The 24,736-nt window shown below is 50.8% G+C and overlaps 4 protein-coding genes and 1 long non-coding RNA gene across 13 annotated transcripts; 4 read left to right on the plus strand and 1 right to left on the minus strand.

Annotated features, from left to right (window-relative positions):
• Nucleotides 1-8: 8 nt before the first annotated feature.
• On the plus strand, nucleotides 9-5,705 carry slc39a6 (solute carrier family 39 member 6). 8 transcript variants are annotated; one of them, XM_061295102.1, is made up of 14 exons: nucleotides 10-483; nucleotides 563-666; nucleotides 762-1,287; nucleotides 1,348-1,546; nucleotides 1,797-2,091; nucleotides 2,259-2,391; nucleotides 2,582-2,641; nucleotides 2,712-2,881; nucleotides 3,024-3,182; nucleotides 3,286-3,355; nucleotides 3,447-3,803; nucleotides 4,031-4,111; nucleotides 4,192-4,382; nucleotides 4,495-5,705. In XM_061295102.1, the coding sequence occupies exons 4-14, from the start codon at nucleotides 1,350-1,352 to the stop codon at nucleotides 4,648-4,650; spliced, it is 1,869 nt and encodes a 622-aa protein (XP_061151086.1). In that variant the 5' UTR covers nucleotides 10-483; nucleotides 563-666; nucleotides 762-1,287; nucleotides 1,348-1,349; the 3' UTR covers nucleotides 4,651-5,705. The 8 variants fall into 8 exon arrangements, with proteins under 8 accessions (XP_061151083.1, XP_061151086.1, XP_061151084.1 ...); XM_061295100.1 differs by having other exon boundaries at nucleotides 10-480; XM_061295098.1 differs by having other exon boundaries at nucleotides 10-666; nucleotides 762-812.
• On the minus strand, nucleotides 5,150-17,103 carry crfb16 (cytokine receptor family member B16). The gene is made up of 7 exons (XM_061295108.1): nucleotides 16,969-17,103; nucleotides 16,633-16,762; nucleotides 16,081-16,271; nucleotides 15,241-15,368; nucleotides 15,032-15,176; nucleotides 6,193-6,338; nucleotides 5,150-6,017 (listed from the first exon to the last, which is right to left on the minus strand). The coding sequence occupies exons 1-7, from the start codon at nucleotides 17,015-17,017 to the stop codon at nucleotides 5,928-5,930; spliced, it is 879 nt and encodes a 292-aa protein (XP_061151092.1). The 5' UTR covers nucleotides 17,018-17,103; the 3' UTR covers nucleotides 5,150-5,927.
• LOC133165446 (uncharacterized) lies at nucleotides 6,397-14,931 on the plus strand. The gene is made up of 2 exons (XR_009717601.1): nucleotides 6,397-12,496; nucleotides 12,562-14,931. It is a non-coding gene; the product is annotated as an uncharacterized LOC133165446 (long non-coding RNA).
• Nucleotides 17,065-20,081, plus strand: cldn15la (claudin 15-like a). Its single transcript, XM_061295111.1, has 6 exons — nucleotides 17,065-17,130; nucleotides 17,521-18,246; nucleotides 19,115-19,279; nucleotides 19,500-19,581; nucleotides 19,654-19,767; nucleotides 19,924-20,081. Exons 2-6 carry the CDS (start codon nucleotides 18,030-18,032, stop codon nucleotides 20,003-20,005), a joined length of 660 nt encoding a protein of 219 aa, XP_061151095.1. The 5' UTR covers nucleotides 17,065-17,130; nucleotides 17,521-18,029; the 3' UTR covers nucleotides 20,006-20,081.
• A 596-nt stretch (nucleotides 20,082-20,677) lies between these two features.
• On the plus strand, nucleotides 20,678-23,989 carry saga (S-antigen; retina and pineal gland (arrestin) a). 2 transcript variants are annotated; one of them, XM_061295112.1, is made up of 15 exons: nucleotides 20,678-20,832; nucleotides 21,026-21,086; nucleotides 21,284-21,328; nucleotides 21,394-21,593; nucleotides 21,697-21,756; nucleotides 21,964-22,031; nucleotides 22,111-22,243; nucleotides 22,321-22,405; nucleotides 22,549-22,618; nucleotides 22,682-22,819; nucleotides 22,884-22,961; nucleotides 23,168-23,182; nucleotides 23,267-23,319; nucleotides 23,409-23,418; nucleotides 23,672-23,989. In XM_061295112.1, the coding sequence occupies exons 1-15, from the start codon at nucleotides 20,785-20,787 to the stop codon at nucleotides 23,805-23,807; spliced, it is 1,200 nt and encodes a 399-aa protein (XP_061151096.1). In that variant the 5' UTR covers nucleotides 20,678-20,784; the 3' UTR covers nucleotides 23,808-23,989. The 2 variants fall into 2 exon arrangements, with proteins under 2 accessions (XP_061151096.1, XP_061151097.1); XM_061295113.1 differs by lacking the exon at nucleotides 23,409-23,418 and having other exon boundaries at nucleotides 23,267-23,354; nucleotides 23,682-23,989.
• The last annotated feature ends 747 nt before the right edge of the window (nucleotides 23,990-24,736 follow it).

Below are 24,736 nucleotides of genomic sequence, written 5' to 3' on the forward strand. Positions count from 1 at the left end.
GAGTCTTTGTCCGTCGCCCCGCCCACTCTGCCTCTTCACACGGCTCCTCAACTTTAACTAGTCTATTTGATTTCCCGCAGTTAGCAAAGGCACAACTGAATCCATTCTAAAACCCTTTTGGGGCGAGCAGCACCGCGCGGGAGGAGAACGACGGACAACAAGAAGGTGAAATTGACTTTCCACGCGTGGACGCCGCTCCTTTCGTCGTTGGCGCGGCCGCGATGGCGGCGGCGGCGGTGTTTCCGGGTGGAACGCCTTTTGTGCACACGGCACCGAACTGGGTTACTTGGTGCCGAGCGCACAAAGCAACGTGCTTGTGTTTATGTACTGTGGGCTCGCTTTGACGTCGACGCTGCTCGGTTTTAACGCGTCCGACGGATTCGGTGCCTATTTTGACGTGGTTCGGAGGCCGCGGCATCAAGGCCGTCTCATCCGCTTCTTCTCCCTGCCAGCCGGCTGTGACGTGCCCAAGCGTCCTCGGTGGTAGTCGACGCTAATCTGCGCTAGCGCGATGCTAATGCGGCTTGCTAACGTTTAGCGTCACATGTTCCGAAAACCACAGATGTGGCTGTTGCAATGAGTGGAAATGTCCTTGTCCTGAAAAGGACGAAACGCCGCCGTCGTCAAGCATGACGCCATCATAGTCCGTGCTGAAAAGTGTTCATAGTGAGTGTGAGCGTCTTGCGAGGAAACTATTGAGCAGCACAACATTTTGAATCGGAAATTAACTAACTGGACGCTATTCTTCAATTCGGCGTCAGTAACACTAACAGGCACTGCTCCATCTCCCAGCTGTCATACCTGATCGGGAAGTAATGTCATTTGGTGTTTTACTTTCTGACTTTTTGATCATTTCAATAAATACTTGAAGGTGAACGGATGACCCTGATTACTTTTTATGTCCTGGCCATATTCTGATCGTTGCGGCTCCAGACTCCACACAGTCGCTGCAACCTCAAATATGTTCCCATCGCATCCCAGAAACATTTTTGGAGGATCTATTACCCGTTAATCTTTATTCTGTCTGTCAAACTGCAATGTGAAGTTATGGTTCGTTTCCTCGTCTCCTTGTTTCTTTGTCTCCTAACTGCCTTGTCACTTCTCAACCTGTCTCCCAGCCTCCCCAGTTTCCTTGTCTCTCGTTTTCTTATCTCGTTTCCTTCCGTCATATCTTCCTCGTCTCCACCTCTCTCACTTTTAGTGTGTCCTAGCCCCCTTGTTTCCTAGTTTCATTCTTCAGGAGAACAGCACGTTATTACTCTGAAGAGACACTTGGAGGAAAATCAAGTATGCGCTAATACTCTTCCGTGTCGGCGGTTGTGGCTAAATGCTGGGTTTGTCCCGCAGAGATGCGGCAAGAGACGATCCGGGCTGTCCTGGTTCTGGTCCAGGTCGTGACGTTCGTCCTGACGGCGGTGCCGTCGGCCGACGATGTCTCGGTCGGGCCCCCCAAATGCCTTGACAGCCAACGCATTTCGTCGGCGGTTGTAGACGTGCAGCTGGCCGAGAAAAACCAGAAGAGACACCTGGAGGCGTTGTTCGACAGGTGGGCACCTTCCGCCTTGGAAATGGGCTCGCCGGAGCTTTGTTTTTGGAAATATGCCAAAGTAATCAAGTTTGTAGTATAACATTTTAAAAGATAAATGTCCCAAAAAAATCTTTTTTTAATTTTTTTTTTTTTTTTCATGTATTTGAAAATGTTCCAAAATAGTGCCAAACCGTATCTGTCAATCTGTTGACATTTTTTTCATTTGGTCATTAGAATATGACGAGGGGTCACCCGTCTTTTTTTCCAGGTACGGCGAAAACGGGAGCATCTCCCTGGTGGGCCTGACGCTGCTCTTGCGCAGTGTGGGCCTGGACCGCATCAGGAACGTGACGGTGCAGCACCGCCATCATGACGAATCGCAGGGGGCCTCCGCCAAAGAGAGGCAAAGGCGGAGCGCGGATGATGGCGAGGAGCAGCTCAGGGCCGCCGGATCGGTTGCGGCTCGTCAGATGCGCGCGGTGGCACATCACGTGCACGATGAGCACCACGAGGACCACCATGACCACCACGACGACGACCATCATGACCATCAGCATGTTGAGGTGGCGCTTTCAAATTTTGCCTTCATGGATGTCATGTCATATTTGGAGGTGGCACAATGGATCGAATGATCCGTGGGAAAAGTCATAAAGAATTCTGCAATCAACTTGAGTGCTCTTGTTGTGTCCGAAGACTGGTGACCTTGCATTTTGTTGTCATGCTTGCTCAGTGCCAGAACGCGTCCAGCTTGCTGTGGTCGCACGGCATGACGCAGGAGGGTGGCGTGGGACCAGACGACCTGGCCTTCCTTTGCCCGGCGCTCCTGCACCAGATGGACGCCCGGGCCTGCATCCTGGATCATGGTAAGCCAGCCTCAATGGAATCATCACCACCTGACCGCATTCTGCACATCCATTAGGCCCAGATTTCGATGAAGGCATGTGTATCGTTCCGCATCGACTTATTCACGCAGCGTTTAGGTCCAGCGACAGCTTTTTCCTTAGTCCCCGATTTGCACCTTCTGGCTATTCGAAATGTCGGTTTCCTCCTCAGACCATCGTGACCACGATCACCATGACGACCGGGGCGAGAGCAGCAAAAGCGTCATGGCAGGTGACTTGCGGGGGCCTCGGCGGGAGATGAGCAGTTCCGAGCGGAGACTGATTTGTGGCTTGTGCATCAGCGTGGCTGGGCGGCTTCCTGTCCATCACAGTCATCAGCCTGCTGTCACTTGTGGGCGTGGTGCTGATGCCGCTCATGAACAAGGTCTTCTTCAACTTCCTGCTCAGCTTCCTGGTGGCGCTGGCCGTGGGCACGCTCAGCGGTGACGCCTTCCTGCACCTCATTCCTCACGTGAGTGCACACAGGCGCCCTTTTCACCTCCTGATTTGGTCCCAAAATGGATGCTCGGCTGCTACGGAGGGACGGCCTTCCTCGCTCGGGACACGTTGCACCAAATTGGCATCCGACGGCCGCTTTGCTTCCTGCTTTGCAGTCTCAGGTGGGCCACCAGCATTACGGGCACGAGGGGCACAACGAAGATGACCTGGACGGCATGTGGAAGGGTCTGACGGCTCTCGGCGGCGTCTACTTGATGTTTCTCATCGAGCACTTCCTCACGCTGGGAAAAATGTACAAGGACAGGAAGAAGAGGGTGAGACATCGTCATGATGACAAGAACCTCAAACTGTAGCCCCCTGCCCATTGGACTTGAATTGACTCATGGAATCACTGACTTCTGACTTTGTTGCGTTCAGGAGCGGAAGAACAAAGACAACCTGGAAAAGCCCCTGGCCCTGATGGAGCGCCACCCAAAGCCGAGCCAAGGTGAGTCCGTCTGAGCGGTCCTGACAAATTGGCTGAAAGGGTTTTGATGACACGTCAAGCAGTTTGAGCCGCCGCTTTGGTGCTCCCGCAGAGACCGAGTCCAACGGCGCCGGGGTGTTTGAGGACGGCGTGGCCGAGGAGGAACAGGTGATGCTGAAGAAGTCGTCGGAGGCGGCAGCGGCGGCAGCGGAAGGCTACACGGCAGAGGACTGCGAGAACAAATGCCACTCGCACTTCCACGACACGGTGGGCCAGGCGGACAGCCTGCACCATCACCACCACGACTACCACCACATCCTCCACCACCACCACTCGCAGAACCACCACCCGCACAGCCACAGCCACTCTTACCCACAGCACCACTTCCAGCAAGCCGGCGTGGCCACGCTGGCCTGGATGGTCATCATGGGCGACGGCTTGCACAACTTCAGCGACGGCCTGGCCATCGGTGAGCCGCCGCCACCGCCCCCTTTCCTCACACTTAACAGTCATCGTGACCGAGCATGCGACGGCCGCAAGAGCCCCCGACCCAAAAGTTAGAAAACTTCAAGGGAGTTAAAGTTAGTTAAAAGAAAGTCAAGTCATTGCCAGAATAGTTCCAAAGGCCAAGCGACGCACAAATCCACCTCCGGGCCGGGGCATCGAGGATCGATTGATTGGTTGGTTGATTAACAGGTGCAGCCTTCAGCGAGAGTTTGTCCAGTGGCCTTAGCACCTCGGTGGCCGTCTTCTGCCACGAGCTTCCTCACGAGTTAGGTGAGCTTGCCCACCTTCAGCCCTGGGGTGGGGTTGGCGTACCTCCATCCCTCCGCTGACCTCTGCTTTGTTTGCCTCAGGCGACTTTGCTGTGCTGCTGAAGGCGGGCATGACTGTGCGGCAGGCCGCCCTCTACAACCTGCTATCGGCCACCACCGCCTACCTGGGCATGGTGGTGGGCATCCTCATTGGCCACTATGCGGGTGACGTCTGCATGTGGATCTTCGCCCTCACCGCCGGCCTCTTCATGTACGTGACGCTGGTGGACATGGTGAGTGACCGCGGGCCGAACGTGGCACTTTATTTTTCAAGTCTGTGCATCTGCCGCCGCGATCGGGTGGAAGGGAAATGAGAATTTTGGTGGTGATGTGGCCATGCTCCAGGTGCCAGAGATGTTGCACAACAACGGCGGCGGCGAGCACGGTTTTGGCCACTGCGGCTACTTCCTGCTGCAGAACGCCGGTATCCTGCTGGGCTTCGGCATCATGCTCCTCATCGCTGTCCTGGAGCACCGCATCCACCTGGAGCTGCACTTGTGACGTGGGCGCCGCCTTCTCGTCTTGTGTTTGGCCCTTTGCCTCGTAGGGCTTCTTGGTGAAGGGCGACTCGAGTGCCCCTCGCTAACGCTTTCTTCTCCACGGCCTCCAAATGGGACTGGACCGTTGGAACCGGCCCGCTTTTGGCAAACGCTAGGTCAAGATGTTACACTTAAAATGTTTTCTAACTTGTTTCCTCTAATTTGAATATTTTTTTATATAACTTGAAAATATTAATGTTTTGAACTCCTCGGGGGGGGGGGGTGCAACTCATTTTATGGAGCCGTGGTTTCCCTCAGGGGCCGTTTTGACTGTGAAATTCACATCGATGTTGTATCACTTCCTCGTCACTTTTGCATGTCTTTGTCTGCCTCGGGTTGCGAGTGAGCCAACTCGGAAGTCTTTGGAGACGCCAGCAGGCATTTGGGCTGATTTTTCTTTCGTTTTGTCTTTTAATCCCACTCCAAGCTAGAGTTTGCTGCAAAACGTCAGAGAAACCAAAGACGAGTCATATATTTTTTATTTTCTGCGTAGAACAAGGGAGGGGAGTGAAGGCCCGCTCCCAGGTGGCCAAGACAGGAGCAGAACAAAGAGCAGCGTTGGCTTGATGCAATGTGCCAAAAACAATGGCATTTGGTTGAACTCTACGTCAAGGTCCAAGATAACCGAGAGGCATTTTTCTGACACGTAAACTCGCAACCCAAGGCCCCGCTGCGTCTTTGTTTTTGACAACAAACTGAAGTTGAAATTGCAAGTCAAGGAATATAGTGATGACCAAATAGCAATACGACTCGTACAGTTGCTAAGAAAAGTCTGTAAAAAGTGTAAACAAATATTTGCCATGATGAAGACAACCATTTTTTTCTCTCTGGTTAGGTCAAAAAAAAATTGTGTCAGTTATATGAGAGCCAAAAACTAGTATTGAGGATGGATTGTTTTGCTTGGAGGTCCACTTGGTTACAGCAGCAGATGTTCTCGTTGCAAGTTGGCAATTTGTTTGCAAAGTGGCTCCGATCCATTGACATTCCTTATGACAAATAAATGTCATATCCACCCAAGCCTCGTCTTGTGTTTTCGTGACGTGCGCCTCAACCAAAACGACATTTGCCAACTTTCCATGGTCTCTCCTTGATCTCCTGAAGCTTCCAGTTTAGCATAAGCCCCCCACCCCCCAATCATGCAACAGTATCTACGTCCGCATGCAGGGGAAATACTGCTATGAAGGAAGCCATGAAGGTCCAACGTGTCCACTCTTGACATCCGTGAGGGTTGTGGCCCGGTTAGAGGCGCCGGTCCTTGGGCACCACGCGCATGTCTGTGCATACCTCCTCGGGTTGGCTCGGCATGGCGGGCGCCGGCCCACCGAGCAGCTGCCGGAGACACGAGAAGAGAGCCATCAGTGGTGTCGGCTTTGGAGCCAACCGTAAACCTATGCTGTCTATGTAAATCTAATCATCTTATCATAATTGTCCTCTTCCTCATTGTCATTAATCCTCATCATCATGATTATCATCATTTGCATGAGCGGACGTCCATCCAACTGACCAGCAAACGGGGGTGCGGCGACTCCTTGGAGGAGTGGGGGCGGGTGCGGCACTGCACCGCGCACCAGAGGGTGGCAAAGGCGACGCCCGCCATGAGAAGCAGCGTCAGCACGGCCGTAGCGGGACCCCCCCAGTTGGCTTGGGGACCTGTCGGGAAAGGAGGGTGAGTCCAATTGAGCCACATTTGATCAATCTTTCACATGTTATTGTTGTGAATTTTTATTCTGGTATCATGCAATGTATATCTCACTAGTAAGCCTAAGTACGACCAGGGCATGTTCGGGTCAGGTTCGTGTGGTATTGTTTGGGGCTTGGTCCAGGAAGGTAGACTCGTTGGCGCCAGACACATCTGGCTTCCATTAACGACTGCTAAGATACACATGATGTAGAGCTGAGGAGGCAACTGCGGGGTCATAGGTCAGCCAACAGCCCCATCTGCGCGCTCCCGCGTGGAGGGAAGCGCAAGAGTATAAGGTTTAGGACGAGAGTAGACAAAGGGACTCGACATCTTGGCTAGGGCGCGAGACACTTCTCTCTGACATCGGTTGAATAAAATCTTTCCCCAATCAGCCATGTGTGACTGAAGTTTTCCTTCCCCAAGCCAGCCACTTTTTCACCATCTTGTTTGGAAGACCAGCTGACCATCGAAGAGAATTCACCACAATTTTGGCGTCACGAACAGTTCTCTTGTCCTTCGGGGAGCCCTCGCCCGCCTGGGTGCGAGCATCGAGCGTCCGGCCGGCAGGCTGAGTTTGAGGTGAGAAGCTTTCACTCACAGTATCGCAATGTGCTCGTGCCTGGTGTGGGGGGGGATGGAGTGGCTCCTAAGCGGGACAGTTAACGGGCCTGGTGTGCCAGTGGCTGGCAAAAAGGGGGGGGGATTGGTCTCCCCTAGCTGGATGTCGACGAGATGTGGAGTTTGAAAGGGGGGAGTAGCCCCAATAGAAAAATGAAAATGTTCAATAAAAATAGAAAAAAGAAAAAAGGCAAATAAAAATGGGAAAATAGCATAAAACTTAATGGGGAATGTGCACAACAGTGTGAGTGACATGTCTGGTGTGAATGATGAATGAGAAAGAAAATGCTCCGAGAGAGGGCACGTGAAACAGGACAGGATGTCTGGGACATCGCTGATCGGCTGTCACGAGAGAAGAATAATAGAAAGTCCCATAAAACGTGGACTTTGTTTTGGCTACAGATCCGATGGAGGATGGAAATTTTAGCTGTGTGATTGAGGCGGAAACACAGGTACGATTGAACACTGTGTGCGACAAGAGACGGGCACCACCAAGCCACCGGAGGCATAATTCCCGGGGTCGTGCTGGGACGTTGAGATCACACGCAATGTAGTTGAGATCACACTAATGTGGTTGAGATGTTCGGTGGGGGCATTTGTCTCTATATATAGGTCGCACGAAAAAGGGAGGCGTGCTGCAGACCGCAATTGGCAAAGCGGAGGAATGGGCAGCCTTGGCATCCGTAACCGTGTGAACGAATGTGGGAAAATTACCGGCTGGGTCTGGGACCAGGGTGCCGAGAAGGATGATGCGCGCAGACCACGTTATTTGAGCACTGATCAGATTAGGAGTTTGTGCGGGTTGCAAGGTTCCCCCGGCTGACAGCTGGTGCGTTAGCCGCTTAGAGAGACACTCTTCGGGCAACTTACCGGGGTGAACCGGTGCGCTGCGGTTGTACCCAAGTCGTCACGGTCCGATTCCGATTGGCGAGGCGCACTGTAATAGCACACACTCCTGTCAAAGTCTGATAAAATTTACGGCTTGCAGCAGACCGCAATTGGCAGAGCGGAGGAGTGGGCAGCCGATAGAAATTGGAAAACGTGGAAAAAAGAGGCCTCAGGGGGGTTAATTTTGGTATACCATGTAAAAAAGTAATTTGTGTGCACACTGAAGTTAAAAATCTGCAGTATAAGGGGAAATGCAAAGCGCTCTTAGGGGAAACAAAGACAAGAAGTGCAAAGGGCATGTTTGTACGTGCACCTGCGCACGGTAAGAAGACACAGAATGACCAAACCGCATGGAAGCGGTTAGTGAGAAGCTACATGAGAGATGGATTCGAATCCCTTTGTCTGTGTTCTATGTTGTGCGTAATGTCTGTAAAGTTTCTGTCAGTTGTCGTCGTTCGTCTAAGCGGTGTGCGCGCTTGGTGTATGGGGTGTGCGTGCGCGCGGATGGGTGTGTGCATGTGCGGTTGTGTGCGCGCTCGGTGTGTGTGCGTTTATGTGCACACGCATGGGAGACGGCAGTGAGAGAAGAAAGGAGGGGGCCCTGGGTGCTCCAAGGCGCGGAATGGTGCTCTGTCGGCAAAGGTGGGGGCCGGCGAGACGCGCGGGCCTGGCCAGCCCGTGGAGTCAACATTGGTACGCTGACCCCCCCCCTTGTCCGAGGGCGCTGTGCCGAGGAGCCCGCAAAGGCGAGGCTGGGTCCCCCCGGTAGAGGTCAATGTCGATGAGAACTGAGACATGACGAGGGGAGATCGAATGTGGATGAGCGAAGGGTGCATGATTAACAACGAACGTGCATGATTGAAACTGAAACTTCACTGGCACTAATGTTGAACAGTTTGCAAACAGGCAAGAGAGAGACATGCTTGCAATACTCACTAAAATACTAATGTTTGTGTACCTGTGTGTCTTAAGAAAGGAGTTGGGCCGTGGCAGCAGTGATTTGTGGCAGGACGCCACACATTCGGCCCAGGACCGATAGGTGGGGGGAGACAGTGAGGAAAGGGGGGTTCGCTCGTAAATTAAGAGGGAGCCTGTTGAGGGCGGCCAGCGCCCCTAGTCCATCTGACAACTAATGAGAAAGTGAGTGATTACGTTAACTTGAACGAGATTGCTATTTCTCCTGTTTGCATAACAAATACGAGACGGTGCACGCGCACGTCTCCTCCCAGAGGACAAAGAGACACGGACAGAACTCCCAGGTCGTCTGAGGAAAAGCTTCGTGGAGCGCTGCCCCCAAATTCTTCACTAATTTACGTCAGGACGCCACAAATGCGGCCAGAGACAGATAGAAAGAGGGAGTGAGAGAAGAAAGGGGGGCTAACTCGTAAATAATGAGGAGATATTGGGAGTAATCTATTGGTCCTTTCTTTAACACCCTTTAAATCATTTCCTGGAGGAGATAAGTTAGCAACACGAGAGACTTAGAGGTTCAACAGAAAGACAGTTAAAAGACAATAACATTTTTGATTTGAACAATTGCAGGCTAACAGGAGCATGAGAGAGGAGAGCTGAGAAGCGGGATCCACTTTGATCGAGGAGATTGGAAATTCACAGCACATATTCTAAGTCGCATTTTTGAGCAAGCATGACACAGGTAATAACGCGTGAGAGATCAAGACATAGATCAGGGCTAGTTGTGGGACGCAGACCTCGGAGTTAATTTTGAATAATGATACTGAAGACACAATGTACTGTCCCATTAAATTGAAACTATAGACAAAACGTAGCTCGACAATAGGATGAGTTGCAGGACTTACAATAAAAATACGACATTGCTGTTACTAGGAGAATTCGACTTTTGGTAAACAAACGTTACTAGTGAATGGAGGGCAGCAGCTACATTTGGAGATAGTCTTACAAGTTTGATGTCCCAGTCTGTCTCTCTCAGTGCCAGGATCCCTGAAAACTCGACCCCGAGACTCCGCCTGCAGCCGCGGACGACTACAAGACGGTGCCTGGCTTTGAGGCACCTTTGACCTTTGGCAAGGACAAAGTAAGACTGTTGTTGTGCTTGGAGGGGGCAAGTACACTCCGGAGGATAGACAACATCCTCGGAGACGAGAAAAGACAGTGAGAAGTGGAGGAACTCACAATGTTGAAGAAAAAATGGACATTTGAACAATGGACTCATTCGAGAGTGATGGATGTGTTGGCTCTGAAGCAACGACAAAAGGACACCATCTTGAGAGGGTGAGGTGCGGCAGAAGATATGGACTTGAAATGTCCGACGGCCAAATCGCACTCCTGGCGGTGCTAAGACCTCGTGGGGCTTGGGTTAGAGTGGACAGGAGCTTCATTGTGCACTGGGTTTGACAGAACTGAGGAGATTTGATAAAAAATTGAATAATGTGTAGAGCTACAGAGAGAAGCATCATGGTCAGAGATTGAACAGATTTGAATAAAACCAGTAGGCTAAAACGGTGAGAAACAGGTGCGAGATCTGATGTTTTGGCTCACCAGACATAAGAAGTAGAAATCGAGTTAGATAAATTTTAGAATAAGACATCTAGACTAAAGTGGATTCAGCCGAGAGGAAGCTAGGACGCTCGATGTACCTACTCAATACGATAGAAGTTTGTTGCACCATAGTGGAGGTTGGGTAGTCAGAAAGTTGGATCCGTTAAATTTTTGACTTTCACACATTCATGCATAGGAGTCGCACAAGGCCACAGGTAACAAGATAATGACTGAGATAGGGCTCAAATTCAACTGCACCCACACGGCAATGTAGAAGCAGGAGAGCGAAGTAAGGGATTATGTGCTAAACAGTCCGCTGTAGGGTTACCAATAGGAGATTCTGTCAAAAGAACTACTAAGAGGTGGAGGCGAAGATAATAGGAGGACATAGATATTCGAAGGTTTAATAAGGGCAAACTCCATTGTCAAAGATCGGATTAGAGCAAGTAGGAACGGGAGTATTTTGGCATTTTAACAGGAAGTGGCAGCAAGGGAGATTGAGGATAGAAGATCTGGACAGCAATGACGTGAATTACATTAAAAACTGCTCATTCGAGGGAGAGGGCTCGGCGCTCCCTGTGTGGAGCTGCAGCTTTGCAGAAGGGGGGCAGGCCGCGCGAGTGAGGAGTGGTGATAGGCGACCACAAGGAAGTAGGGAGAGGTGTTGGATGGTGTGACAGGCAGGAGTTTTAGGAAGAGGAAGAAAAGAAAAAGGGGGGGAGTGAGACTCGCCAAGAGGGGCAATAAAGAGAAGCAGACTGAGAAACAGTTTTGAGCAAGACAACGGGGAAAAAGGGGGAGAGCCAAACGATGACGTAAAAAGCCAGAGAGAATAGTCTGACCCATCTTTATTGAATTTAATTAACATAAGTAATAGAGATCGAGTTTGTAGGACCAATACGAGGGTATGGAGGCTCCCTCAAAACGCGGGTCCCACAGTTAGTCCCTCAGATAGACATATATGACAATTTGCGATGAATCTGATGGGCGAGTTTATGGAAAATTGAATTGGAGATTTTATAATAGGTCATGTTGACGAGTATGTCCGAATGTGAAGAGTCACTATTAGGAGTCAATATTTGCCTACACACTAACATACTAACTTTGCTTGGTTTGGGGGGAGAGCTGAGTGATAGAGACGGATGAGTGTGTCTGTGAGTGTGTGGATGGGTGAGTGCGCATGGGATCATCTACGGCTGTGTGTGCGCAGTATGATTGGCCAGAGAGGTCTGAAGTTGGGATGATGTGTTTGCCGTTGAGGATAAAATTCCTCTCACCTGAAGGGGTGGTACAGATCGGAGGGACTGGAACTGGTAAGTGATGAGTTCTGATCGGAACCATGGTTCAATGATCAATCAGGGGCACCATCGACAACCAAACGGTTCGATGGAGAAGGCCCGTTTCAGTGATATGGTCAGACAAGACAGAACTAGTATTGAACATCAAGACTTTGGACCATTTGACGTGTGACGACCTTGAGCTCACCCAACGGGGTGACGGACTAGGTGGACAGTGACCAAATGTTTGACGCTTGAGCTTGCTTGCGACATGAGCGAGCTCTGCTTTGGTTTTCTGTGTGACTTGATTTTTTGCAGCAGCAGCAACGGCCGCCAGCCAAGGAGCGGATTGCGCGCTGCTTGCGTAACTTGTTTTCGTTCTTGCAGGTTGTCGATTGCGTTCGTGGAACGTTTGTGTTGAATTTACAAGAATATTTTAACCCTTGCCCTTTTGGTTTTTATAATGAACTTGTTGATTACATGGTTTTCAGGACAGGATCCCCGAGCGCCAGGATTCATTTTATGACTGTTTTTGTTTTGATACTTGATGTCTGTTTTTGTGTGTACAAGTGTCCGCTGTCAGCAGGGCTACAAGCTCACTGACAGGAGTGCGCTGATTTTTGTTTGTGTTGCCGAGTGTGTGGTGGACAGTCAAGTTTCAGAGACTTGGGGTGACGGTCCCGGGGCCCAGATGGAAGCTAGAGGTTCCGTGGGCCTGGCTACAATGAGTGTGGTGATGAGAGGGGACGCTTTGCAGGTTCCTTTTGATACGTAATGACACATTGGGTGAATGTGTCAAAAGGGGGGAGTGGTAAAACAGAAAGGGGGTGAGTAGGTTTCAATTTGTAATTGTGATATACAAAGTTTTTTTCCAAATTCACTTGTTTTTAAGCTTTAACAGGACACACCAGAATTCAACTAGCAGTGACGGAAGGAGCGGAAGAAGCATCTCGAAAGAAAGGGAGTTAACGGGGGACAACAGCCTGGAATGGATGCGAAGCGTGGTAACAATTTAGTGACAATAAGGTTTAAGGTTTTTCAATGACAAAGTACGAAGGACAAATCATACAGTGATTTGGGAATGGACAGTGGCACAGTACACGACAAAAGTTTGGAAGGTCATTGAATGTCAGAGGACGACGGGGCCAGAGACAAGGAAGGGGGAAATTTCTGAACGCGTGACTGCATTAAAGCTGCTATTACAGGGCAAAGGTTTAATTATACATTTTAGGACGAGTAGTTTGCATAACGAATACAGAAAGGATTTGAGTGGCTGTACCGTTTTGAAAAGATTACGTGAGCGTTGTTTCAGAATGATGACTGGTTTGAACAGTGAGGTGGCTCAAACATAAGGCACAGATACATAAAGGTACAGACCTAGGAAACTACAGTATTGTGAGGGGTACCGGTTTGAGAATGCTACACATCTTTAGACTGAAGAAGGAATTTGGGGGTGACAAATAGTATTTGGACGGGAAAAAGAGCGGCTGAAGTGACATGACTGACGGGACTTCAGAAAGATGACGGTGTGATTGAGACAGGGACATCTGCGACAGGAAAGGCTACCAGGAACAGGTAGAATTTACATTGTGACTGGGGGGAGCTAGCAACGCTGTCGGCACGACGAGAAATGAGGGGAATGAGTCCTGGAGTGTTTGCTTGTTTGTTTGCTTGTTTGTTTGTTTGTTTGTTTGTTTGTTTCAGGGACCGCGTGGGCCTCTGGAAACGAGGGGTAGGTGTCGGGAGCCCTCGGGCGTTCTGATGAGATTTCGATGAGACGATTGACACAGCTTTTTCCTCGTTGCCCCATCACCGCCAAATAATTATTTGAGGGGGCTGGAAACACTGGAGCTATCGGGTTGTGTTGCCCTGCCAGCGGTGGCCGTCGGGGCCGGAAGGACGTCCGGCCTGGGCTGCGGCTTTTGCCATTATGACTTCACATGTTTGCACTGTTAACGTCACTTGATACAGACAGTAGCTTTAGCTTGTCATAGGTCGCCTGGGTGCTGACCGGGGCCTTGCACGGGATTCAACGGCCATCATAAGCAACAGGAGGACACTGAACGGACAGCCGGCCCGGGACGGTGCCGTCTACTACTAGTGCTATTTTCCACTGACGGATCAATGGACTGGATTTCATATCTGCACGTACTTGTGCATGCAAGGGGGGCAGCGCAACGACGGGTTTAATGTTCTTGCATGCTTTGACGATTTGTTTTTATATACCTCACTGTGTTACATCTGTGTTTTTTGCCATGATGTTTACTTTATTATGTGACCTCATTTGCTTGCCCCGTGGCATGTTTACGATACGACGTTGCATGTTGAGCGATCTGTATTTGAGGGTCATGGTTCTGCTTGTTGCTGTGTTTAGGGCTCATGCTACGCTTTGTGAAATGTGGTGTGTGCCGGAGCTCCCTTCACCTGACTCTCGCCAGGCGAGAGGCGCCTCCGGGGGTGTAGAATGGGCCTCCCTCTTTTTCCTCGTCATTAGATTGGCGAGGTTTTTTCGACGGCGGTCCGGCAGCTTTTTGGGGCTTCTAACGGGCCACAGCAAACTTTTCCTCTCCAAATTGATGGCGTTGGTGATATATTACCGAAGGGGGGTGTGCGGACGGCGTCAATCAGTTAATGGGGTTGGGGGATTCGATCTTGGTCAAATGTGGTTCCTGAGAGGCCTCAGATTGCTGTCAGGGAGAAATTTGCTATTAAATTAGGTTGAGCTTTCCTAGTTAATGTAACCTTAAGTAGCATGCCTTGAGCATGATTTAGGATGAGACAAATAGGTCCAAATTGTAGACGAAAACCATAAAATGGTTGGGGGAAGGTTTTTGGATGTACCGATGTCTTTTCGTGTTGAGTTGTTGCCGGGGCACTTGTGGTACCCCGGCAGGGGGGTATGTTGTGAATTTTTATTCTGGTATCATGCAATGTATATCTCACTAGTAAGCCTAAGTACGACCAGGGCATGTTCGGGTCAGGTTCGTGTGGTATTGTTTGGGGCTTGGTCCAGGAAGGTAGACTCGTTGGCGCCAGACACATCTGGCTTCCATTAACGACTGCTAAGATACACATGATGTAGAGCTGAGGAGGCAACTGCGGGGTCATAGGTCAGCCAACAGCCCCATCTGCGCGCTCCCGCGTGGAGGGAAGCGCAAGAGTATAAGGTTTAGGACGAGAGTAGACAAAGGGACTCGACATCTTGGCTAGGGCGCGAGACACTTCTCTCTGACATCGGTTGAATAAAATCTTTCCCCAATCAGCCATGTGTGACTGAAGTTTTCCTTCCCCAAGCCAGCCACTTTTTCACCATCTTGTTTGGAAGACCAGCTGACCATCGAAGAGAATTCACCACATTATACCTGTGACCCGCACACATTGCTCTTGGCTATTTCGGCTGCGCAGTTGTTTGAGCAGCACACGCGCCCGGACGCAGTACACCGACTCTTCCCGCAGGTCGGCGACGTGCAGCAGCTTCTCCTCAGCCATGATGGCGAACACGAGAGCCTGCGGGCCACCATTGACGGTGAAAACGGCCACTTGACGCATTCGGGGTGAAGGCGAGGCTGACCTGGTGCAGGGCGTCACCGCTCTGGCGTACCTCCACTTCGAGGGACGCCGTGGGCGGGGCTTCCTCAAAGAACACCAGGAGGCCGTCACCCACTGTTGACACCTTCATCAGGGGCGCAGTAAGCACGGCTGAAAACGCAGAGGGACATCGATGAGTGCATCCACGGCGCGCAGGCAAGGCTCCAAATATTCTTTTTCTTTTGCCATTGGCAACTTTTTTTGAAGAGCAACTTTGTGATAAATTGATTTGTATTATGTTTGAGACAGTCCCACAAAATCCCGGCCGATTTCAAAATCTTTTTTAGGGTTCAAAAGTAGGACATGTCCGGGAAAAAGAGGACGTCTGGTCACCCTAGTACAGTGCTTCTCAATTATTTTCTGTTACGCCCCCCCCTAGCAAGAAGAAAACTATTCGCGCCCCCCCTCCCCACCGTGACTATCCTAACTTGTCTTGTAAGTCGTAAAATGTTGCACTGTCGCAAACGTGACAGAAGTAACAATGAGAGCGCCACTGCCCCCTGCTGTAGTAAACGTGCAATTACACTTTATTCTAGTACTGCCAAAAAAAAGCCTGTTCCCCAGGGTCACACGCGCCCCCCCAGGAATAGCACCGCGCCCCCCAAGGGGGGCGCGCCCCACTATTTGAGAAGCACTGCCCTAGTAAAACACGCGAGCTTAGCATTTAGCGCGGCTTCTCCGCCTTATCCCTCAGTGAAAATGAGAATCGGCGCAAATGAAGCTCATCATTCTTGTTCTTTCTTGTTCAAGGTGTACGGCAAAAGGGCTGATTTGGAGCCTTGCGTGCAAAGTGAGAGCTTTGGTTAGCACGCTTGAGCCTTACTGTCCCTCCTGTTGAAGGGCGGCGAGAGCCTCGCCCACGCCGACGTTTTCGAGGCGCAGCGCACTCGCACACGGATATTGTAGTCCGAGTCGGAGCCCAGGTCCAAAGTCTGGTCGCAGTACGTGCGCGTCACGTCTTGACAATTGGTTGAGTTCAACCAGATTCCGGCCCGGACTGTCGCCTCAAACTCGCTGCGCGCGGGGGCACAAACAAAACAGGCAAACTTCATAATTGTTTTCATCTCACTTTGGCTTTTTCGTCGTTAATTTGGGGAAAATAGCTCCACCATTTGCGTTGTTATTGTGTCAATCAAATGTGTTTTGCTTTGTTTTTCCATCTTAGCTTTTCTCTTTGAAGTCAAATTACTTAACAGACTCATGTTGACAGCACGTTCGGGAATGTCGCCCATCGAGTCGTCAGGAGCCAAGAGCGTTTTGGTTCGGCGTTCAGCGGAAGCTTTTGCTCGTACGCCCACGCTTTGGAACGTGAGACAGTGGGCCCCAATGTAGCGTCCCGGGCTACAGCATATGTACAAAGCAAAACGTGACACACCCTTGGAACTGCACTGAGTAGAGCAGCGGCGTAGCGCACGGCGCCTTCGCGGGGTGCCACCGAAGCATGTGTTTCAAGTTGACCGAATCCATGGTCACATGGCTCGGCGGCGGCAGCGCACTCCAAACATCTGAAGAAGAGGTAAAAGACGTCGATGTTGACGATGATGTGACCGACGTTCCTTGATTGCTCGCCCGCTAGTCGGCCGTCAAAAGTTGGCCACTCCGACACAAAAGGTCACGCCGTGTTGCGGATGAAGCCAAAGTAGCATTTTCAAAGCTTAAAAACTGCGACCGCTCCACCCAACCACACTTTGTCCCCGTTTGCCCTACTCACAGCCGAAGACCAGCAGAGCGGAAAAGGTGCCGGGCGCGCTGGTCTTCATCCCGAGCAGCCCATGGGACGCACGGCGGCCTCTGTGCCGACACTCCGGCGAGGATAGTCCAGCAATAACACTGCAGCGACGAGACTCCAGCGACGTGTGAAGCCGCCGAACAGGTTGCGGCATTCTTAAAACGGGTCGCCGGTGCGGCAGGAACCGGTTGAACCGTGACTTCCGCCCTGCGAGCGACGTGTCATCATCATCAGTGCCCTTCCTATTAGGCGTAACAGTTTGAGCGGCACCTGGCAATTGATGGGTTCCTGCTGATAATCATTTTGCAGGAAATACAAAGGCTATGTATAGTCAGGCTTTTTTTCCCCCCAAAAGAATGACCATGTGCGGCCTGATTTTCAACAGTGCTTTTTGTGGAGGCAAATGGCCCTGGATCGTCATGTTGGTCCTCTTCTGGAAATAACAGCCCTCCTTCCTTCTTTCACCCCTTCATTGTCTTAACTTGCCACCTCTTCTCATTTTGCCTCTCAGACAATCCTGCTTTGCCTTCACAGGTTTCCTTTGGAGCCTTCTTTGGTTATCTTCTCATCTGAGTCCTGGTCCTTGTCAAGGCTTGAGCCACATGTTCTTTACCCCAGGTAGCGTACTTCTTCATTCTTATCTGAGATCTTCTTCAGCCTTTACGAGCTCCGTTGTCTTCTCATGTGTAGCCTTTGATTCTTCTTTGGCTTTTATGTACTTGGGATTGTTGCTTTCCATCTTCCTTCCTTCTTGAGCCTTGACATCTTCCGTTTGCCTGGATTTGCCGTGACGTCCTCCGTTTGCTTTCATTTGTGCTTCCGTTCCGCCGCCCTTGCCCTCGGAGGGCTCGGGACGCAATTGAGGGCGCGGCACTGCTGTGGCAATCGATACTGCGGGGCGGGGCCGTGCACTTTATGGCCCCCGACAGAGGGCAAAGTCTCTTGGCGCCTCCACGACTATTGGCATTGTGCGTTACTTGGTCAACTTGCTCTCTGTCTCGGCTATTCTTCTTTTTGCTGAGCGTTGTCGGCAAACGACGAGCATGTCTACGGCGGTGGAGGCGACGGGCTTCGTCATGAGCCTGCTGAGCTGGCTGCTGACGGGCGCGGCGCTGGCCAACGACTACTGGAAGATCTCCACCGTGTCAGGGAGCGTCATCATCTCGCAGCGGCAGTTTGAGAACCTGTGGCACTCGTGTGCCGAGAACAGCGCTGGCATCGCCGAGTGCAGGGACTTTGAGTCCTTGCTCTCGCTTCCCGGTAGATGGCCCAGCCGTCGTCGTCGCTTTGACGCCTTTCCTACTTGTCGAGCCTTCATCCGTTCTTCACTGGCCTTCAAATGCCCTTTGCTTTTTGCTCGAGTTCTCCATTACCGTGAAGGCTGCGTCATTAGCCTTCGTTTCTTCTTCTTCTTTTTTGAACCTTGCTTTGCTCTGTCGTTGGCGCTCCTTTTCCTTCTTTATTCTCTTCATCTTTTGTCATCATTTATTCTTCTTTGACTTCATTTCTCTTTCTCCAGACTGCAGCTTTCATTTCTTTTTCGTTGGCTCCTTTGCCACTAGGGGGCGACCAAGTGTTTTGGAAGGCGGCAAATGTTGCCTTGTGGTTGTAAATGTTGACCAAACGGTCGGTTGCCAGATGTTTGTGTGTACTTTTCTTGTCGCAAGGGAATGTTGAACATAAATAGCTAAATACAGTTGGGCCGACATTTGCCATTTTGAAGGAAACCCGGCCCACTCTGACGAGATTTCCCGCCTTGGCGGCTCAGCGGGAAGGGGCTTAAGCATTGCTTAGTGTAGACGAGAAGACCGACTTCATCGAGCTGTGTTCGGCAGCTCGTAAAGAGGTGTGGCGGCCATTTTTATGATGATAGTGTGCAATCATTAACTGGCTGATGAGCACTTTCTGTTTGCTTTGCTCCCACACTTCTAGTTCTTCTTCCCCTTTCACCCTTTTTGCCTTCATGACGTCGTCTTTGGCCTGCCTTCTTCCATTTTCTTCATCACTTGGCCTTCATTCCACTTTAATTGGCAAGCCTCCATTTTTTTCTTCCATCAGTCTTCATTCTTTGCTTCTGTTCTTTCCTCTTTTCATCATGGCGCTAAGCCGGTGATTGTTTTTGGCGCAGGTCACGTCCAGGCATGCCGCGCCTTGATGATCGTGTCTTTGCTGCTGGGTTTGGGGTCCATGGTGGTTTCTCTGCTGGGCCTCAAGTGCATCAAGATCGGCTCCGCCGGGGACGCCTCCAAGGCTAAGATGGCCGTCACCGGAGGCATCCTCAGCATCCTGGCTGGTGAGCCGTGTTTCGAGCCGTCCAAAGCTTTCAATCTCTTTGTATGTCATCATTTGGTCGACAAACATCCCAAAAGCTTTGAGTTAGTGCTCACTCAAACATGCCGTTGCTTTGTGTCCATTGGGCTTCGACAGACGAGACGCCGATTCCGCCGCTAGTTCTTGATTGACCTTTCCCTAACGCCAAACAACCCCCCCCCCCCCTCCCTTCCTGCTCACAGGTCTTTGCTGCCTGACGGCGGTGTCGTGGTACGCCAACATGGTGGTGCAGGACTTCTACAACCCGCTCTACGTGGGCGTCAAGTCAGTCGTCTCGCCTCATCTCAGCACCTCACATCACATCAAGTGTCGTTAGCGTGCGTTTTCATCTTGCAGGTTCGAGATGGGCGTGGGCCTCTACCTGGGCTGGGGGGCCGCCTGCCTCGCCGTGCTAGGGGGCGGCTTGCTGTGCACCGCCTGCAGGAGGGGGTCGCCCGCTGCCCACAAAAGGTATGTATGACGCAAATAGTCGCACGTTCGGCGGGCTTCCAGACAGGCTTAGTGAGGGGGTTTAAGACCGGGGTAGGGTTTCAACACAGGGTTAGCTTTTCAAATGACACCTTTTAAATGAGCTTTTCCCCCGTTTTTTTCTTTGCTGTGATGCAGCGGTTACGGCAGCAGTTCTGCAGCCAAGGTGTACAAGGCTTCACCCAGGTCGGAGGCGGAGACAGCACGAGCTTACGTCTGAAGTAACTTGCAAACAAGCCAGCTTGTCCTTTTCACAATTTTGCTCGGATGAATAAAGAAGCGCTTTGTCTTTTCAAGACCTCTCTGGCCACCTGTGCGCGCTTGCGTCGCCTTGTAATCCGATGCGAGTAATAATGCTGACGGCGATAAGGGCCGTAATCCGGGCCAGTTGCTGACGGGCACAAAAACAGATTAGGTCCTGATGCACTGAAAACTCTCCTCAGGATTGGAGGCCATCTTTTAAATTTTTCAGAGCCAATCACGTCGATGGCAAAATGCAAAAGAGAGATTCCGATGCAAGATGTCGAGAATAAACTAGGTATCGCTACTTGCTAACACTCAAGAGTCAATACCGGTCCTGGTGTTGGTTTTAAAAAGTTGCCATCCAACATCCCCCACCAACAAATGCAGACCAGACAAATGAGGCCAACTGTGAGATATCCCATAATGTTGCCTCCTGTAATGGGAACAATGAGGACACACACAAAGTTGAACGACGGCACACAGTTTTAATCTGATGGCGTGCTGACGTGGTCGGAAGGTTTTTCAATCCTCTCAGCGGTTGATGTGAGTGAATTGCGGTGGGCGAGGCCAGGCTGGCCGAAGCTCCCGATTGGCCGTTCCCGAGGAGAGAGAGCCCGCTCCGGACAGCCGTCGTTACCATATAGAGACGAGGCCATCGTCCTCGTCTTCATCTTGGTCCTCGTCGTCGTCTTGGTCCTCGACACTACCCAGAGTGACGCTGACCACTTCCTGTCCATCTTGTCACTCAGCAGCATCATGAGCCCCAAGAATGTCGTCTTCAAGAAGATTTGCAAGGACAAGTCGGTCAGCTCGCGCTAACGTCGTCGTCATTGCGACAATCGATGTGACATGAATGACTGATGGATGATGAACAGATGAATGAATGGATGAATTCATTGATGAATATGTTCAGGAGAAAAAATATGATTATCTAAGCTTGGATGAAAGTATAGATGACAGACTAATGATGTCATCAATCTGATGCGCTGGTCTTCAGGTGGGCGTGTACATGGGGAGGCGGGACTTTGTGGACCGTGTGGACTCTGTGGATCCAGTAGGTGAGGCCACTTAGCCACCTAGCCGCATTGCTACCTCTTCAACTTGCCGCCTTGTTACCCAGTCAACTTCCCACCTAGTCAACTTGCCACCAAGCCGCCTTGCTACCTTCCACCTAGCTACCTTGACGCCAAGCTATTTCGTTCGCGAGCCACCTCGCCGTCGGTAACGCTAACCCTCCCGGCGTCCGTCCCATTAGACGGCGTCATCGTGATCGACCGCGAGGCCCTGCAGGGGAGGAAAGGTGAGCCCGTCGGCGGCACCCGGTGGCGTCCTCTGGTGGTGACCGCTCGGTTTGGCGCTCCCTAGTGTTTGTCACGCTGTCATGCACCTTCCGCTACGGCCGCGACGACGTGGACGTGATGGGCGTGGCCTTCCGGCGCGAGCTTTACCTGTCCACGCGGCAGGTGTACCCGCCCCTGCAGGACCGCGAGCAGGGCGTCCACACGCGCACACAGGCCAAGCTCTTGCGGAAACTGGGCGATGACTCCTACCCCTTCTTCTTCGAGGTGACGCCCCACTTTGCCCAGCTCCTACCGCCAACTAATGCCCACGACTTGCCACAGCTCCGTTAGCAACACAGAACACGTGCCCCGTGTGGTGTCATTGCAGTTCCCCGACAACCTGCCCTGCTCTGTCGCCATGCAACCGGCACCCCACGACGATGGAAAGGTGACGGCGCCGCTCGTTCCCACATGTGGTTTTAAATTAGTTAGTTAAGTTACGTTTTTTTTTTCTTTTATATAACCTCTATTTACCTAGGCAAACAATTAGGCTTTCAAACAAGGGTTAGGGTTTCTATTTCAGGATTCAAATTAGGGTTAGGATTTGAGTTTGTCCAGCCGGCATCACACAATGCCTTTTGTCTTGTCTCCTCAGCAATGTGCAGTGGAGTTTGAGGTGAAAGCGTTCAGCGCCGAAAGTCAGGATGAAAAAATTCGCAAACGGTAAGGTGGGCCAGCACCGAGTCCGCGTACCGAGCATCCCCCGATCGGGCCCGATCTCCGTTTGCTCCATGTCCTCCAGGAGCTCGGTCAAGCTGATGATCAGGAAGGTGCAGTATGGCCCCGAGAGCCAGGGGGTCTCTGCTGTGGAGATCTCACGGGACTTCCCCGTGTCGGACAAGCCGCTGCACGTGATGGCTCGGCTGGACAAAGAGGTGGGGGCGTGGCCGTGGAGGCCTGGCCGTGGTGTCAGCGCGTGTTCCGGTGACTTCCTCCCATTCTCCGTTGTTAGGTTTTCTACCACGGTGAGACAATGAAGCTGCACCTCAACGTGGTCAACAACTCCAGCAAGAACGTCAAGAACGTGGTGGTGTCGGGTACGTCCAATTAGTCATGCCTATCGCAGCGTGACATCAGAGCGTTGCATTATGAGGCAGCGTGATGATACCGTTGCCAATCCGAGGGGCCGCTTAGGAATGACCTTTTACAGTCGCTTTAGCGTTGATCTCGTTGTCCGCAGTGGATCAGGTGGCCACGGTGGTGCTGTACTCCAACGACAGCTACGTCAAATGTGTCGCCATCGAAGAAGGGTGAGTGGCAAGCAGGCTCATGTTGATGCTTGCCCTTGACCGACCGAGTTTGTTGTTCTTCAGGGATACGGTGTCTCCAGGGGCGACGCTCGAAAAAGACATCCTGCTGCTCCCCCTGCTGGCCAACAACAGGGAGCGGCGCGGCATCGCCCTGGACGGAAAACTCAAGCACGAAGACACCAACTTGGCATCGTCCAGCATGTGAGCAAGCGCCAAAGAGGATCGAGCTTGTCACCCCAATGCTAATGCTAAGGTACTGTTCCAGCGTCAAGTCAGGCGTCCTGAAGGAGGTTCTGGGCATCATGGTGTCCTACAAGGTCACGGTCAAGCTCATCATCGCAGGGTGAGAGACACGTGAGCGGGAACGCTACCTAGTCTGGAGGGGGAAAACTGTCGTGTCTTGTGTTGGACGCTTCCGTTCCGGGTTGGAGCACTTAACATCCCTGCCAAGTCTTGGAAGATGTGACCAAAACTTCACAGAATGTCTCCTGACATTGTCTGTCCTCAGTGCACAACTTAAATTCTGCTCTTTTTTGTACATTTTGGCAGCATGATGAGCTCAAGGTGTGTATAGATTTTTGACAGCTCCGACTCCAAACACTAAGCTAGCGACGCTAACCGCTGTTTGATGGATTGTTTGTGTGACAGCGAGGTTTCTCTGGAGCTTCCCTTCAAACTGATGCACCCTAAACCTGACACAGGTGAGGATCATGCCACTCATCTAGAAAATATTAGCAAATATTTGACAAAACTCAAACTCTTCTTCCCATTTTCTTGTTCTTGCCATCAGTCAAGGAAAGGTGACTTTTATTTTTTTATTTTTTATTTTTTTTATTTGTTTCTCATGAAATTCAAACGCAATATTTGGACATGTGCATGTGCGAGAATTTTGTAAGTTGGCCACCTCTGGTAATGATGTAAAAATGGTTTACCATCACTCGCTAACATGCCATTCTTGTCACTCGCTCGTTTGACGCTCTTGGTAATGGACTAATGGTAATAGCTAGCTTGGCCTTTGTGTTAGCAATAATAATAACACGCTTGTTTGTGAAGTGAAATGGAGGAGGAGCTTGTGTTCCAAGAGTTCAAGCGATCGTACCTTCGAGGCATGATCGGCGATGACGACGATGACGAAGACGAGGAAGGAAACGTGTCAGGCGGTGACGACAGGGCGCCCAAAGAAAAGTGAAAATGCCTGCTCAGAGTTTCGTGGTGGGCTAACTGAGCTGCCTGCAAATTAGCAACAATAAGGAAATATTTTTTGTTTTAATTATTATGCTCACGCGTTACATATATGAACATGCCATAGTAATACCTGAAGTCAGTTGAAAAGGATTGGCAGGCACCAGTGACGTGCGGTGAGGTTCATGACTGGGGAGGCATTTACTTTTATTATTATTATTATATATTTTAATAAACATTAAAACCTGTTGAAACTTGTCTGGTGTTTTATTCCTTGTTTTTATTTTTTTGGGCATGAAAACAAAAATCTGACATTTGGTTAACTGCTTTATATGACAATATGTATGTGTTGGTGTCCCACAAAATAAAGAGCAAGCTGTCAAATACACATTCTTGACACGTACAAAAAAATGCATAAAGTTATTTTCCCTAATGAACTGGCCTGTTATTAGGTACACTGGAAAATAGTAGTGTACCTAATAAAGTGTCCGAGTGACGTCACAGATCAAACAGCCAATCAGAAAGTGGGGGTGAGGGCGGGTGTGGCACTTTTCACTTTCAGTTAAGCTTTGGCCATGATTTTTCCCTAATGAACTGGCCTGTTATTAGGTACACCTAAAAATGGTGGTGTACCTAATGGAGTGTCCGTGTGACGTCACAGATCCAACAGCCAATCAGAAAGTGGGGGTGAGGGCGGGTGTGGCACTTTTCACTTTCAGTTAAGCTTTGGCCATGATTTTTCCCTAATGAACTGGCCTCTTATTAGGTACACCTAAAAATGGTGGTGTACCTAATGGAGTGTCCGTGTGACGTCACAGATCCAACAGCCAATCAGAAAGTGGGGGTGAGGGCGGGTGTGGCACTTTTCACTTTCAGTTAAGCTTTGGCCATGATTTTTCCCTAATGAACTGGCCTCTTATTAGGTACACCTAAAAA

The sequence above is a fragment of the Syngnathus typhle genome, linkage group LG13, assembly GCF_033458585.1.
Source record: "Syngnathus typhle isolate RoL2023-S1 ecotype Sweden linkage group LG13, RoL_Styp_1.0, whole genome shotgun sequence".
Classification (NCBI taxonomy): domain Eukaryota; kingdom Metazoa; phylum Chordata; class Actinopteri; order Syngnathiformes; family Syngnathidae; genus Syngnathus; species Syngnathus typhle.

Bases quoted from the DNA above. Each gene is read 5' to 3' on its own strand.
- slc39a6 (XM_061295099.1), top strand. From the start codon at position 1,350: ATGCGGCAAGAGACGATCCGGGCTGTCCTGGTTCTGGTCCAGGTCGTG. The intron at 2,392-2,581 runs GTAAGCCAGCCT...TTTCCTCCTCAG, and splicing joins GGCCTGCATCCTGGATCATG to ACCATCGTGACCACGATCAC. The intron at 3,183-3,285 runs GTGAGACATCGT...TGTTGCGTTCAG, and splicing joins ACAAGGACAGGAAGAAGAGG to GAGCGGAAGAACAAAGACAA.
- crfb16 (XM_061295108.1), bottom strand. From the start codon at position 17,017: ATGAAGACCAGCGCGCCCGGCACCTTTTCCGCTCTGCTGGTCTTCGGC. The intron at 16,272-16,632 runs GTGTGTCACGTT...CCCCGCGCGCAG, and splicing joins TACTCAGTGCAGTTCCAAGG to CGAGTTTGAGGCGACAGTCC. The intron at 6,018-6,192 runs GTCAGTTGGATG...TGTCTCCGGCAG, and splicing joins CGCCGCACCCCCGTTTGCTG to CTGCTCGGTGGGCCGGCGCC.
- cldn15la (XM_061295111.1), top strand. From the start codon at position 18,030: ATGTCTACGGCGGTGGAGGCGACGGGCTTCGTCATGAGCCTGCTGAGC. The intron at 19,280-19,499 runs GTGAGCCGTGTT...TCCTGCTCACAG, and splicing joins CATCCTCAGCATCCTGGCTG to GTCTTTGCTGCCTGACGGCG. The intron at 19,768-19,923 runs GTATGTATGACG...GCTGTGATGCAG, and splicing joins TCGCCCGCTGCCCACAAAAG to CGGTTACGGCAGCAGTTCTG.
- saga (XM_061295113.1), top strand. From the start codon at position 20,785: ATGAGCCCCAAGAATGTCGTCTTCAAGAAGATTTGCAAGGACAAGTCG. The intron at 21,087-21,283 runs GTGAGGCCACTT...CCGTCCCATTAG, and splicing joins GGACTCTGTGGATCCAGTAG to ACGGCGTCATCGTGATCGAC. The intron at 22,619-22,681 runs GTGAGTGGCAAG...GTTGTTCTTCAG, and splicing joins TGTGTCGCCATCGAAGAAGG to GGATACGGTGTCTCCAGGGG.